This window comes from Antechinus flavipes, chromosome 2 (genome assembly GCF_016432865.1).
Source record: "Antechinus flavipes isolate AdamAnt ecotype Samford, QLD, Australia chromosome 2, AdamAnt_v2, whole genome shotgun sequence".
Lineage (NCBI taxonomy): Eukaryota > Metazoa > Chordata > Mammalia > Dasyuromorphia > Dasyuridae > Antechinus > Antechinus flavipes.
In genome coordinates this window covers 540,126,889-540,141,416 of record NC_067399.1, presented here as the reverse complement: position 1 = coordinate 540,141,416, position 14,528 = coordinate 540,126,889, and the positions used below count along the sequence as shown (strand labels likewise).

The 14,528-nt window shown below is 33.6% G+C and overlaps 1 protein-coding gene across 1 annotated transcript in view; it reads left to right on the top strand.

Moving 5' to 3' along the window:
* The window catches only part of DIS3L (DIS3 like exosome 3'-5' exoribonuclease), a 40,622-nt gene extending 27,059 nt beyond the window's left edge, over positions 1–13,563 (top strand). The window contains exons 9-17 of the mRNA XM_051980813.1: positions 1,313–1,474; positions 2,449–2,696; positions 3,373–3,465; positions 5,151–5,684; positions 7,735–7,889; positions 7,996–8,174; positions 11,753–11,898; positions 12,964–13,138; positions 13,225–13,563. Of these exons, the coding sequence (XP_051836773.1) occupies positions 1,313–1,474; positions 2,449–2,696; positions 3,373–3,465; positions 5,151–5,684; positions 7,735–7,889; positions 7,996–8,174; positions 11,753–11,898; positions 12,964–13,138; positions 13,225–13,536 (2,004 nt within the window). The 3' untranslated portion in view covers positions 13,537–13,563. The remainder of the gene's footprint in view (positions 1–1,312; positions 1,475–2,448; positions 2,697–3,372; positions 3,466–5,150; positions 5,685–7,734; positions 7,890–7,995; positions 8,175–11,752; positions 11,899–12,963; positions 13,139–13,224) is intronic.
* Positions 13,564–14,528: the final 965 nt, after the last annotated feature.

Sequence of the window (14,528 nt, the reverse complement as noted above, 5' to 3'; positions counted from 1 at the left end):
TAAGAAATGACCAGCAGGATGAATACAGAGAGGACTGGCGAGACTTACATGAACTGATGCTAAGTGAAATGAGTAGAACCAGGAGATCATTATACACTTCAACAACGATATTGTATGAGGACATATTTTGATGGAAGTGGATTTCTTTGACAAAGAGACCTAACTGAGTTTCAATTGATAAATGACGGACAGAAGCAGCTACACCCAAAGAAAGAACACTGGGAAATGAATGTGAACTATCTGCATTTTTGTTTTTCTTCCCGGGTTATTTATACCTTCTGAATCCAATTCTCCCTGTGCAACAAGAGAACTGTTCGGTTCTGCAAACATATATTGTATCTAGGATATACTGCAACATATCTAAAATATATAGGACTGCTTGCCATCTAGGGGAGGGGGTGGAGAGAGGGAGGGGAAAAATCGGAACAGAAATGAGTGCAAGGGATAATGTTGTAAAAAAATTACCCTGGCATGGATTCTGTCAATATAAAGTAATTATTAAATAAAAATTAAAAAAAAAAAAAAAAAAGAAAATTTAGAATCCCTGTTTTAAAATGTTATTGTACTACTCAAAAATATTTTACAATAAACATCTAGAAGAATATTTACTATGTTACATTATAATTGATATGATTTCTAGTTGGCCTATTTGCAGCAGGTTGTTATGCCTCCCCTGTAAGAATTAGACTAATGGTCTCATACCCACCTGGCATTTCAGGAATCAGTCAAGAGACAGTGTTGTAAAAATGCCATCCTCTTTGGATTGTGGGACTGCTTCATCCTGCTCCAGATCTGTGCTGTAACATGATGTCTATGCCAGCACCATCAGTTCTGAAATGTCAGAATGCCTTGAAGGAACAAGTTGTGTCCATTGATACAGTGCGGTTTTATTTGTTTGGTTTTTAATCATTAAGACAAAGAAAGTAGAGGTAGGATGAATGTTTTGGTTTTGCATCAGTTGACATTCCTGGTCCTAGAAGAAAGAGTACAAGACTTGGAGTTAAGAAACACCTGGGTTTGCATCCTGCTTCTGAGACTAATTGTGCACTGAATAATACCAGTCACTTAACCTTGCTAAACTTCCATTTCATCATCTGTAAGTTGAGGATACTAATACCTACTGTGTATATTTTGCTGGATTATTATGAGAATCACATGATGATAAAATGTATATGAAGCAATTTGTAAACCTCCAAGTACTATATAAATGTCAGCTATGATTACTTTTTACATTTATTTAAATTTGAAGACCTCTTATTGACCAGTTTAACCTCTAATCTTGGAATGTCTGTACTTTTTCCTCTAATTTCAGGACTTCAGGGTGGTTGTGCGTATTGATTCTTGGGAGTCGACATCTGTTTATCCAAATGGACATTTTGTACGAGTTTTAGGAAGAATAAGAGATCTTGAAGGGGAAATTTCAACAATCCTGGTGGAAAACAGTATTTCTGTTGCCCCTTTCTCAGAAGCCCAGGTTAGTTCCTATTGTAGCTCTGTGTTTTCTAATAGCTTCTAGTGTTTCTTTTTAAATTTTCTTTTATTTTGCTGTGCAAACTAAAGTTGGATCCATGAAAGGAGAAAGCCCACACTTCCCTCTGATATTTGAGACAGCTTATCCTACTTCCAGAACAGTTATTATTTAATGGTCTGTATCCCTGACAATGACCAATTTTGAAATTTTTTCATATAGCTAAAATAATTGCATTCCTTCTAGGGCATGTGGTAAGAGTGTAACATTCACCTTATTCTAGTTGCATTTCTGAGTGGGCCACACCCTCTACACAACTTTACAAGTGTGTGAATCAATCCTTTTCAAAATTCAAAATTATGATAAGATTCTTAAACTAATTTTCCCAAGGCTCTTGTCTTCTATCCAGTCAAGGAAAGGATAACAAAATCAGACTTAAAGAAACAAAATGGTTGTTCTAATATTATGATATTTCAGGATATTTTATGTTAATATCATATATTGATATGAAATCAACATATCTTAACTTGAATACAGTAAACCAGACTTGACAAGACTAAAATGTTTTAGATCTCTTAGCAAAATTAGTTGGGACTCCAAACAGATGATAGCAGAGAGAAAATAGTGTACATACAGGTCTTGATCTAAAAAACATTAAGTGACTTTTAAAGAATGTTAGTCTATTTTACACTTTGACTTGATCTGAAATTCTATTAAATTTGAAAAAAACAGCAGTCTTGGGAACAGTAGAGAGAGGAGCAGAACATTCATTAACCATCTGTATGTTCACAGTCTAGCTGCTGTCTTGAAAATAGCAGTTGGAAGGGAGTAAGATGGCTATAGGAGGTAATTGGGGAGGTACAGAATTGAAGCAATATGTTATGGGATGGTTGCAGTGATGTTTAATGTGAAAAAGAGCAGATGGATGATTATTGAAGCCTGAAGTCTTATCAATTGCTGACTTAGGTCTCTTCATACAGATGTGTGAAATGCCAGTCAACACCCCAGAGAATCCCTGGAAAGTAAATCCTGAGGAGGAAAAAGAACGCATTGATTTGAGGAAAACTCATCTTGTGTTTAGCATTGACCCTAAAGGCTGTGAAGATGTGGATGATGCTCTATCAGTTAGAACCTTAAGTAATGGCAACTTGGAACTTGGGGTTCATATTGCAGATGTCACTCATTTTGTGATGACAAATTCTTATACTGATATTGAAGCTAGAACAAGGTAAGGTAATACTCTTTAGTTAGGTATAAATCAGGAAATTAAATAACATTTTAAGAAAGCATTATTATTATTGAATGTAGATAGCTGGACTTTAATCATTACAATCTGGTAACTGTGAAAGTTGGTCTTTACAAAGAAAGAATATGTATGACAGAAAGAGCATTGTATTTTCCAGTTCTGAAAATTCTTGGAAGAGGAATCTACTTCCCCCTTTTCCCTTAGGAAAATAGGATCCTTAGTAATCTTACTTTTTATTACATATGGCTAACCTCTTCATACATCATTTTATTTTAAGTTAAAATTGGCTTAATATTCCATGAATTAACATATAATTGCTTTATATAAATACCAGATTATTATATTCTAACTTTTCTTGATATTCAGAATTTTTGTAAGATTCACACCAGCAAAGAAAGCAATTTTCTAATTTCTTTACAAAAAGTGAAATATATGGATACTTAAAGTACTCACTTACAAGATGGTATGCTCTTTTATGTCAAATGAGCTCTCTTAATAGGCATTCCACATGGTGTGAAAAGTCTCCAAGCTATATTTAATTGTAGTGATATTTTGGTCTTTTGACTCACTATAGATTAGACTATTTCCTAAAGCAATAAATACCTTTGTATTCCTGCACTAACTATGTTATATATGTGTATATGTGTATTATTTACAGGGCAACCACTTACTACTTAGCAGATCGTCGGTATGATATGCTACCCTCCATTCTGAGTGCTGATTTGTGTTCCCTACTTGGAGGAGTTGATCGGTGAGATTGATTCAAACTACTAATACTCCTCTTTTTCTTCTGCTCATCTCTCTATTGCTCTGTTTTTTATTTGTATCCTATGCCCTATCTTTCTCTCCACTAGTCTTTGTATGGTTCGCTTTTCTGTTCCAATCTCTTCTTCCACTTATGTCCTCTCATCTTCACTTCTAGTGTACAACTATTTTTAACTCCTACTTGTTTATTTTCCATTAAGTCCAATAAACTATGTGATATATAGTATAATATATGATACCCACTGTGTGTATATATATTTCTTTGGAGGACTCAGTGAATAATATTTTTTGGTACAATAGTCATGGGTCTTTTAAAAATGCATTACCACTATTTTTTGTTGCTTACTGTATGTATTTGATTATCATTCCTTTAAAATGATTGGACTGTCATAAACACTGTAGGCTAGAATGATTCTACATACTTAGTTCTACTTTCCTTTAAAATGGAGTCAACATAAACAGGTTGATCTCAGTTGGAAGCGGTGTTAATCAAGATGGAAAACTGTAAGCTGAGATTTGTAATTGTTTACCACTCTATCTCCAGGTTAAATATGAGATAACCAAGAGTTACACACATTTCAGTTATATCAGGCTCATTGGAACCAAGTTTGGCATTGTTTTGTTCATTTAAAAGTTGCTTTGTTTTAGCAGTGCACTAAAGTCTATCCTATTCGGTGTCTCATTGTGACACAGCTGTAACCCTGAATTCTGGAAGGCTATACCCATAGACTATAAGTTTCACAGGTCCTACCAAATTAGAACAGAGAGATGAAATGATAGCAGAGAGAAAATAGAATACAGACCTTGGTCTAAACATCATTGTTTTTAAAGTATTAACTTAAATGCAATGATTCAAAACAGTCCCAAAGGACCAGAAATGAAAAATACTGTCCATCCAGAGAAATAACTGAATGCAGATGAAAGCATATTATTTTTCAATTTCTTTATTTTGTGTCTGTATGTGTATGTTTTTCTCCCCTTGTTCTTCTTTTTTCTTCTTTTACAATAGAAATAATATAGAAATATTTTACATGATTATACATATATAACCTATATCAAATTGCTTACTATCTTAAGGGGGAAGAAATCTTTTAATTCAAAACTTTAAAAAAAATGAATGTTAAAAATCATCTTTACATGTAATGAGGAAAAGACAAAATACTTAGCCTATTAAAAAATTAGCCTGGGGCAACTAGGTGGTGCAGTGGATAGATTACTAGCCCTGAAGTCAGGAGGACCTGAGTTCAAATCTGGCCTCAGACACTTAACACTTTGTAGCTGTGTGACCCTGGCCAAGTCACTTCATCCCAATTGCCTCAGGGGGAAAAAATTCCATAAAATAATTAGCCTATCATAATGGAGGCATACTGATATAATATACTACAAAATTTGAAGGAAAAAAATAGAACAGTAGGGAAAGGATGAGATTTTCATTAATCATCTAAACTTTCAAATTCTAACTTCTGTGTTTAAAGTAGCAAGTTGGAGTATAAACCCAGTTGTGATAGACTGAGCTATTAAAATATAGAAATAATGACATGAAAACCTAGACCAGAATCTATAGAAATGACATCTATTCTAAATTTTTAAAAAAGCAGAATTTGTAATTCAAGATAAGCTAATGCTCTGAAAAACTGTGTTGTTGGGTTTTTGTTTTTTGTTTTTTTTCAGGTATGCTGTAAGTGTCTTGTGGGAATTAGACAAAAAGTCCTTTGAAATAAAAAAAGTATGGTATGGTAGAACCATCATTCAGTCAGCATATAAGCTGTATTATGAGGCTGCACAAGACCTGTTAGATGGAAACTTTAGTGTTATAGGTGATATTCCAGAATTCAAAGAAATGGACGAGAAAAGCCGACAAGCCAAACAGGATGAATTGGTATGGGCAATTGGAAAGTTGACTGATATAGCAAGACATGTGCGGGCCAAACGGGACAGTTGTGGTGCCCTAGAACTAGAAGGAGTAGAAGTCCGAGTACAGCTGGATGATAAAAAGAACATTCACGATCTCATCCCTAAGCAGCCCCTAGAAGTTCACGAAACAGTTGCTGAATGTATGATCCTGGCCAATCACTGGGTAGCCAAGAAGATATGGGAGAACTTCCCGCATCAAGCTTTGTTACGACAACATCCACCTCCACATCAGGAGTTTTTTTCAGAGCTCCGGGAATGTGCTAAAGCTAAAGGCTTTTCTATGGATACACGGTATTTCTCTCTTTTTGAGGGGTAGCAAGTCCTTTTGTTCCCATTTTAGTTCATGGGATCGTAATACACTACTACAGCTCTGGGTAAAGATGGAAGATTTACTTTGTTTAGTCATTTCAATTATGTCTGACTCTTCATGACCTCATTTGGGGTTTTCTTGGCAAAGATACTAGAGTGGTTTGCCATCTCCTCAAACGAAGACTTATTGGCTCTCTTCAATTCATGGCAATGTTAGATATTTTGTAGGTAGTTATTTAAAATAAAAACCAAAAAACCAATTTCCTAATTATAATATTCACCTTCTCAAAGGTATGCATGAGAAGTGTGTGGTTATTGGTGTAATTTCATTCATTCTATAACACAAGTACTAAATGATACTACTTGTGCCTAAACTTGCAAAAGCCTAATATTGTAAGATGCTACATTCCAAAGAATTTCCCTGTTAAACAAGATGTTGTATTTTCTGCCTTAAAAATAAAAAAATCTTTCGCTTTTAAAATGAGTATTAGAGAAGATTTTAAGTATACTTCTCTCAGGAAGTAATTGAAACATGCTTTATAATATTCTCAGGATGTTTATACATTTAAAAACAAATTTAGAGGTTGTATTTTAAAATTAGTAACTTAAAAATCTAAACCCTTTAGCCAATAAAAAAGTACTCTTGGTAAATAAGTTAGGTATTTCTCCTTTCTCTCTCTCTCTCTCTCTCTCTCTCTTCCTCTCTGTCTCATCTCTGTGTGTGGATGTATCCATTTTTCCTTCTCTCTATGGTCTCTTTCTCTATCTTTACCTGTTTCTCCTGTTTACCTAGCTGTCTCTATAATCACCTTTATACTCCCTTTTTTCCCTCATGTCTTTCTTCTTTTAATCTTGTTATAAGACAGAAACAAAGTAATTTTTTAAATGTTTTTGTTATACTTATTGAATAGGGTTTTGTGTTTTCATTTTAAATTTTAAAATGAGAGAACATTTTATATTCTCTCTAAAAATAATTTTAAAGCTAAATTAAATTGATTTACCCTTAGGTGGGCTTCGATTGTTTGTTTGTTTTTTTCTATAAGTGAAGATCCTTGACATGGAAGAAAAATCCCCTACTTCATATTAGGGAGTAATTTTGTTTAAAAATGTACTATTTGTGTCAATAAGTAGTTATTGAATACCAAGCAAAGAAGTGCATTTTATGAAGGAGGCCTTAGTGATCAACCTCTATACAGATGAGAAAAAACTGAGACCCAGATGTTACCCACAGTAACACTCCCTAAATAATAAGAGGAGTATTTCCAAAAAACAGGTGTCCTGATTTCTAGCTGAGCATTCTTATTTCTTACTATCTCATTCTGCCTTCTATGCATACTGTTTTGGGTTAGAAAGAGAGGGCTTTCTATAGGAGAACTGAGGTATTTAATTTTAGATTGTTCTTTGAGGACCATTATTTTGACAAGTTTAGTTCCGGAAAGTATCTATGAAATTTCTTCTACACCCAAAGAACGAACACTGGGAAACGAATGTGAACTATCTGCATTTTTGTTTTTCTTCCCGGGTTATTTATACCTTCTGAATCCAATTCTCCCTATGCAACAAGAGAACTGTTCGGTTCTGCAAACATATATTGTATCTAGGATATACTGCAACATATCCAACATATAAAGGACTGCTTGCCATCTAGGGGAGGGGGTGGAGGGAAGGAGGGGAAAAAAAAAATCGGAAAAGAAACGAGTGCAAGGGATAATGTTGTCAATATAAAGTAATCATTAAATAAAAAAAAAAGAAAGAAATTTCTTGTTAAATTAAGTATCGACTTTACCACCATATCAACATATTACTCCTTCCCATAGTCTATTTAGAGTCTGATTCAATTTCTCTGTTTTAATCATAAAGAAAAATTAGATTTTTCTAATTACTTTTAAACATTGTTCCTCCTCCCACCTTCCAAATGATGATAGCTAAGTATATCAAAGCCATCAGAAAGATAAGTAAAGTCTTAATCTCAAATCTTTGATTTGCAGACTAGTATTTGGACCCTAATACTTTTTCTCTTTTTGTTTGGTAGGTCTAATAAAACTCTAGCCGATTCCCTTGATCGTGCCAATGACCCAAGAGATCCCTTGGTGAACAGAATACTACGTTCCATGGCTACCCAGGCCATGTCCAATGCGTTGTACTTCTCAACTGGCTCTTGTGCAGAAGACGAGTTTCACCATTATGGTAGGATACTGACAGTTGCTCAGATTTACAGGATATGTTTTTTAAAACTATTTGTTTAATGTTCTCTTTTCATCATTTAAATCTTAACTCTTTTTTTCCCCTCAAGGACTTGCATTAGATAAATATACCCATTTCACTTCTCCAATTAGAAGATATTCAGATATTGTTGTGCACCGATTGTTAATGGCAGCAATTTCAAAAGATAATAAAACAGAGATTAAGGAAAATTTGTTCAGCAGCAAAGACCTAGAGGAATTATGCCGACATATCAACAACAGAAACAGAGTAAGAGCGGATATTAAATGCACTAACCATTGTACTACTTTCATTAGTAATAGCGATGATTATGTTATATTCATCACAATTATATTAATAACAAAAATAGCATAGTACTTTGAGGTTTTGCAAAGTTTACCCATATTCTTTCATTTGATCATCGCAGTAGCTCTATGATGGTTGGAACTATTTTTACCCTCATTTTATAGATGAGAAAATTGAGGCTCAGAAAAGTTTAGTGATTTGCCCACAGTCACATAGCTAGTAAGTGTCAGACATGGGATTTGAACCAAGGTGTTCCTGATTTCAGAGCCCCACACTTAACTCTTTAGCTTTACTAATATAGTGGAATTAACAAATACTTGAGCTTTTATTTAACAGCATCACACTCTAGCAAATGAAAACTAATCTTTTTAATAATAATAAATTCATATTTTTAAAATTCTATTATATAATTTCCTACAACTATGTTTCCTAGTGGATATATTCAATAGTGTATGGAAACTTGGAAAGATTTTACTTTGGGGCACTGTTACAGTAGAGATGAGACCAAGGTGTTTCCTCTATATCTCTTCCTTTTTTGGTTTGATGAATTATAGGCTGTGCTGACTAACAAGAGGTCATGATACATTTTATTTGTAAGTCAGTTTAGAAGTTGGATTAGAGTTTTTTCATGGAAAAAGTATTAATGTCTTTTTAAGTCCTCTAGTTGCCCACAGTAAAAATCTATTTACTCCAAAATGTAGCATAGTAATTGTATTAATAGTTTGGGGCAGGGTACAAATATGTGAAACATATACATGTGTAATATACTATCTGTGTGCATATGTGGGAATATTTTCTATGTGCACATTTATAAAAGTGCATAGACTAATAATAGTAAAAATATACACATGCTTTTGTTGAATATTATTGTGATGTGTGTGTGTGTGTATGTATGTAAAACTGCATTAAGATTTTTTTAAACACCCTGAGTGTGTGTGTGTGTGTGTGTGCGTGTGTGTACACATGTATGTGTGAGGTAAGTCAGTTGTATTATGGATTCAAAGTCTCTTTAGAGGCAACTAGATAGAGTAGTGGATTGATTGCTGGGCTTGGATTTAGGAAGTACTGAGGTCATATCCAGCCTCAGATGTCACTGTATGACTTTTGGCAAGTCATTTAACCTCTGTCTGCCTTGATTTCCTCAATTATAAAATGGAAATGGAAATAATACCTCCCTCTCAAGGTTGTTGAGAATAAAATGAAATGCTACCTTAAAACACTTTGTATCAGTAACTGCAGTAGTATATATACTATAGACTTAACAAAAAACTCAACATCTGAAAACTTTATTGTGATTTTTAAAATATCAATGTTTATTATTAGAATTTGACATTGTGCTTATTCATTACTCTAAATATTGCTGCTCAGTGACCGAAAAGATTGTATTTATAATCCTAACTTTAAGATCATCCAAAGGAACAAGGTTTTGATACACATCAGATGGTTTTGATGTGACCTCACAAGAAAAAGTCTGATCTTGGTAGATCAGGTGCATGGGATGGCAAAGCAAAGAGACATCCTCTACCAATGCAGTTGAAAAAATGTCATCCAGACATGGTCACAACATCATTTCTAGTGAAAGGGTGTTGCAGCTTATTAAAATTAAACATACATTATTCAAAATCTACAAAACTTAAATGTACAGGAAATTGAAATTATTCAACTTTCAATTCATGGTTTTTATAAATTGGTAGCTTTTATGCTTCTGGGGTTATTATAGTTTAAAATTGCACTGTATTGGCTTTCTAATGGGCATACTGCAGCAAATATATTACTTGTGATACAGTAGAAAGATCATTGGCTTTGGAATCAAAGAACCTGACACTTCTTACACTTAATACTGTTGTGACCTTAGTAAAGTCACTTAACCCCTCAGGGTCTCAGTTTCCTCATATGTAAAATGAAAGATCTAAACTGGATGACTTTTTAAAAATGAAAACTTTTACATTTTTTCCATTACATGTAATAACAATTTTTAGTATCCATTTTTCTAAATTTTGAATTCCATATTAGCTGTGAGACCCTGAGCGAGTCATTTAATCTCGATGCCTTGCCAAAAAAAAGTTGAGTTCCAAATTCTCTCTTCCTTCCTTGAAAAGGTAAGTATTTTGATATAAATTACACATATGTAGTCATGTGAAACATTTTTCCACATTAGTCATCTTTCTAAAGATAACCCAGACCAAAAAAAAAGCAGGAAAAGTAAAAAAAAAAAAAATTTAATTGAATGCAATTTGAAGCATACTTTTTAAAAACTTATTTTATTTTTTGGACTAAATGTCTTCTGAAGTGCCATCCAGCCTCCTCATTTGGTTTGGACCTAAAGAATCTTGATTATTGTAAATACAATATTCTATCCTACTTAGTAGACTTCCTCTTTTAATTCTCAACAATTGCTGGCTCCTGAAACTATGTGGGTGGAATATTGCTTCTGATTCCAAAGTAGTGTTCTTATGTAGAGGAGCTCTTTACTGATTAACCAAAATAGGACTGTGAAAGTTAAGGTCCTTCTACTAACTGTATTGACACACCAAATCATTTTAGAGATCCCTAAGGTTTGAGGCAGAAGAATGGAAAAAGGGTGGTGGTCAGGGAGGAAATACTGGTTGGGAGACAAGAAATCAGTAAAATTCAGTAACGATCTGGAGAAGGGAAAAGACAGACAGAAAACTTTCCTTCTGCAGAAATCCCCTAACTTCTAGTATTAAAATTTATTCATTAATGACAGCTTTCAGGTAAGTTTGGGTATTGTGTTTTGAGGGGAAAATATCCATTGTTAAAAAGAAAGAGTAATTACAACTCCCCTGACTCCCCTTCCTCAGAAGTCTTAAGGAAAAAGACAACTTATAGAAGTAGCCTGAAAGTTTTAAAATCTGTTTTTTTTTCCTTATGTTCCAGAAGCAGCTAAAATAAATGGAACAATTCATTTGATGTGTTTTTATTGTGACTGTGGCTCTATTTAGATAAAATGAAATAAATACGTTCTCTTTTCACTATGATTTTTAATAAACTAAGTGAAGAATAAAGATTCTTTTGGGTACCAGAGCTGAGCTGGGCAACCTCTGGGGATTTGTTGAAAGCTAGTATTAACCGCAAGTTTTGTTTGGAACTTGGTGCAAAAAGACATTGATTCCACGTACTTTACAAGGAAGATGCCTTCCTGTATTAAAATCCAGTCCAAAGAACTTTCTGGATTTGAATAGTTAATACTGAATTCTGTCAAAAGTATGGTATAATTTATCTCTTAAGGTTTTTGTAAGAAACACATGAAAACATACTTTGTAACCATAACAAACAATACACTTATCAGTTATTATTACTGTAAAAAAAATACTCTAATTGGTAAAATGATCCATCTTAGAAAATAAAATTGTTTTCCATTAGACTAACTTGCATCAATATAACTGAATTAATTTTAATTAGGCATTACTATTATTTAGTGAATTTTATAGGACTTCAGGATTAATACGAATATAAATTAATTTACGAATATAAACATTTATTTTTAAAAGCTTTTTTGATGGGTTGTCCTTCTCTCATAGGCAGCCCAGCATGCCCAAAAACAGTCTACCGAACTTTTCCAGTGTATGTATTTCAAAGACAAAGATCCCGAAACTGAGGATCGCTGTATAGCAGATGGTGTCATTTATTCAATTAGAACAAATGGTGTGCTTGTATTTATACCAAGGTAAGTTATATCCACCAAAACTTTAATAGAAAATAGTCTTTAAAATAAAGTCTAGAGGATCAGTATTCATTGCTCTTAAATCTATTTAAAGCTTTGACTACATTTGATTGGTCACAAAGTAGAATACTTTTTGGGGGGAGGAAAGGAGAGCAGTGTTTCCTAATTTATTCAGTTGTAAATTATAATTATAATTCATATTTATAATAAACTATAAGTTCTTCACATGGCATTTTAACATTTGCAAACACTTTGTTTCATTGGATCCTTACGATATAAAGACAGAATGGAATAGTGAAGAAAGAACTTAGAGTAGCTGACTTGGTTTCTGCTCCTTATATAATCTGGAGTAATTTTTCTAGGCCTTAGTTTCCTCATTTATAAAATGGGGGTTAGGGTTAGATAATCTTTATGATTCCTTCCAGCTCATAGTGAAAGTATTGTTATATGTATTTTATAGATAAGGAAACCATAAATTTGCCAAAGTTGTGATTTCCCCAAAGTCCTGGGGTGTGCTGGAGCCAGCTCTACCAGAGCTAGTTCTCAAATTTTCAATGTGAATACTATAAGTCAGGCCTTGATTGATTGTTCAGTAATTGTCTAGCCTTAAGCAAAGCTGGGATGGAGTGAGATGAAAGGAAGAAATGTTAATGCAGATTAAGCTTTAAAAAGTGGCAAAAAAAAGTGGTAAAAACTTGTCAGCATTCTTTACACAATTCCATGGTAGCCCCTACACAAAATGTATGCTTTAAAAGATTTTAGATCAGAAAAATGCAGTGAGGCCCATGGGCCACCTATAGCTCCCAAGTGCAGCCAAAACTAGATTAAAATGAAATCAGTATTGAGTGTTGAGATCTTTTATTAATATTAAAATGAATTCTAATACTAACAAAAACATGATATAAATATCAATGTATGGCTTCCTGCATCATTATGCAACTCACAGGGATCCTTGTATACGGTTTAGTAGCCCCCATTTCAATTTGAGTATAACACTTTTTTTTAGATAAGTTCCTTGCCTGTTACAATATGGCATCTCTGGATTTGTGTTCTTCATCTGTGATTTAGGTTTGGGATTAAAGGTGCTGCCTATCTGAAGAATAAAGATGGATTAGTTATCTCATGCTATCAGGATGGATGTTCTGAATGGAAACCTGGATCACTTCAACGATTTCAAAACAAAATCACTTCTACCACAGCAGGAGGAGAATCAATTACATTTAGCTTGTTTGATCATGTAACAGTAAGTCCAGCTCCATATTAAGTGTTGTTTAATGGAAAGAACACAAAAGGCAACAATATAATGTGGTCCTTTCTTTTCTTTGATAGGTAAGGATATCTGTGCAGGCCTCTCGTTGCCATGCTGACACAATCAGGCTTGAAATCATCAGCAACAAACCATACAAGATATCGGAGACGGAACTTTCTCAACAGAATTCCCTTTTAATGAAAAATGAGCTAGTGAAAGAAGTAACCAGATCTGTTGAGGAAGCTCAGCTTGCTCAAGAAGAAGCCAAAGTCAAAATCATTCAAGAAGAGTATCAGGAATATTGCCAAACAAAAGGGACCAGCTTGTATACACTTCTAGAAGAAATAAGGGACTTGGCTCTTCTGGATGTGTCCTCAGATTATGGAATGTAAAATACATTTCTTTGTTATTCCGTCTAAGGAGTTTTGCCTCCGAATTTTTTCTTATGCTTTTCTTGGAATACATGATAATTTTACATGGAAGATGTTGATTATTCTAGTTAGAATAAGATAAAAACTGTTGTTTCACTTTTGGACCAAGTTTCATTGCTAGACTAACTTCCCCATGAAGCACCTGTTCTATTATTTATAGAGTAGCTTGGCAAACAGCATTTAAATTGAAATCTCTTTATCTTTTGTGTCATAGACACTTGTGGCAGTCTGGCAAAGCCCATGGACTCCTCAGAATAATCCATAGGGGTTCACAGAGAAAACCAGTTATATTGAAATTTTCTAACTCCATCTATCCATCCACCTATATCTACTGATGTTTTTTAAACTAATTCATGGACCCCACATAAAGAACCTTTTTGGGTTGAATGATTTGCTTTGGACCATAGTGTGAATCAGGATTAGGACAGAATTCAGATCTTCCTGACTTAGAGGCTAACTTTTTTTTTTCCTATTAAACCATTAGCTACCTCTCAAATACTTTTTGCATATACAAATTAATTATTTTTATTACTCACTTGAATTTGCATTGAGTACAGATGAGTCTTTATAAAAACATATAGAAAATGATAGCTCTAAAGCCAGATTATCATTATTTAGAATCTTGTCAATATCAGTTTCCTTTGTCCTGACTCACTACCCCTCTCATTATTTTTATAAATCTTCTAAAAAGATTTTCTTAGGAGCAGAAAGAATAAAATCTAATCTTTTGTACAAGAATAGTAAATTTTTAGTACTCTAGACAAATGGGGCTCAAAATCGATGAAAAGAACTTTTTGGGAACTTTATATGTAAGTATCAAATATTATATGTGGGTTGGTTGCTACTACATTTGTTATTTCAACAAATACTCAAAACACTGGAGGACACAATAAAACATTAGATGCTCTCTTGGAGTTTAGAGAGATATTCATAAATAACTTATCTATAACTTA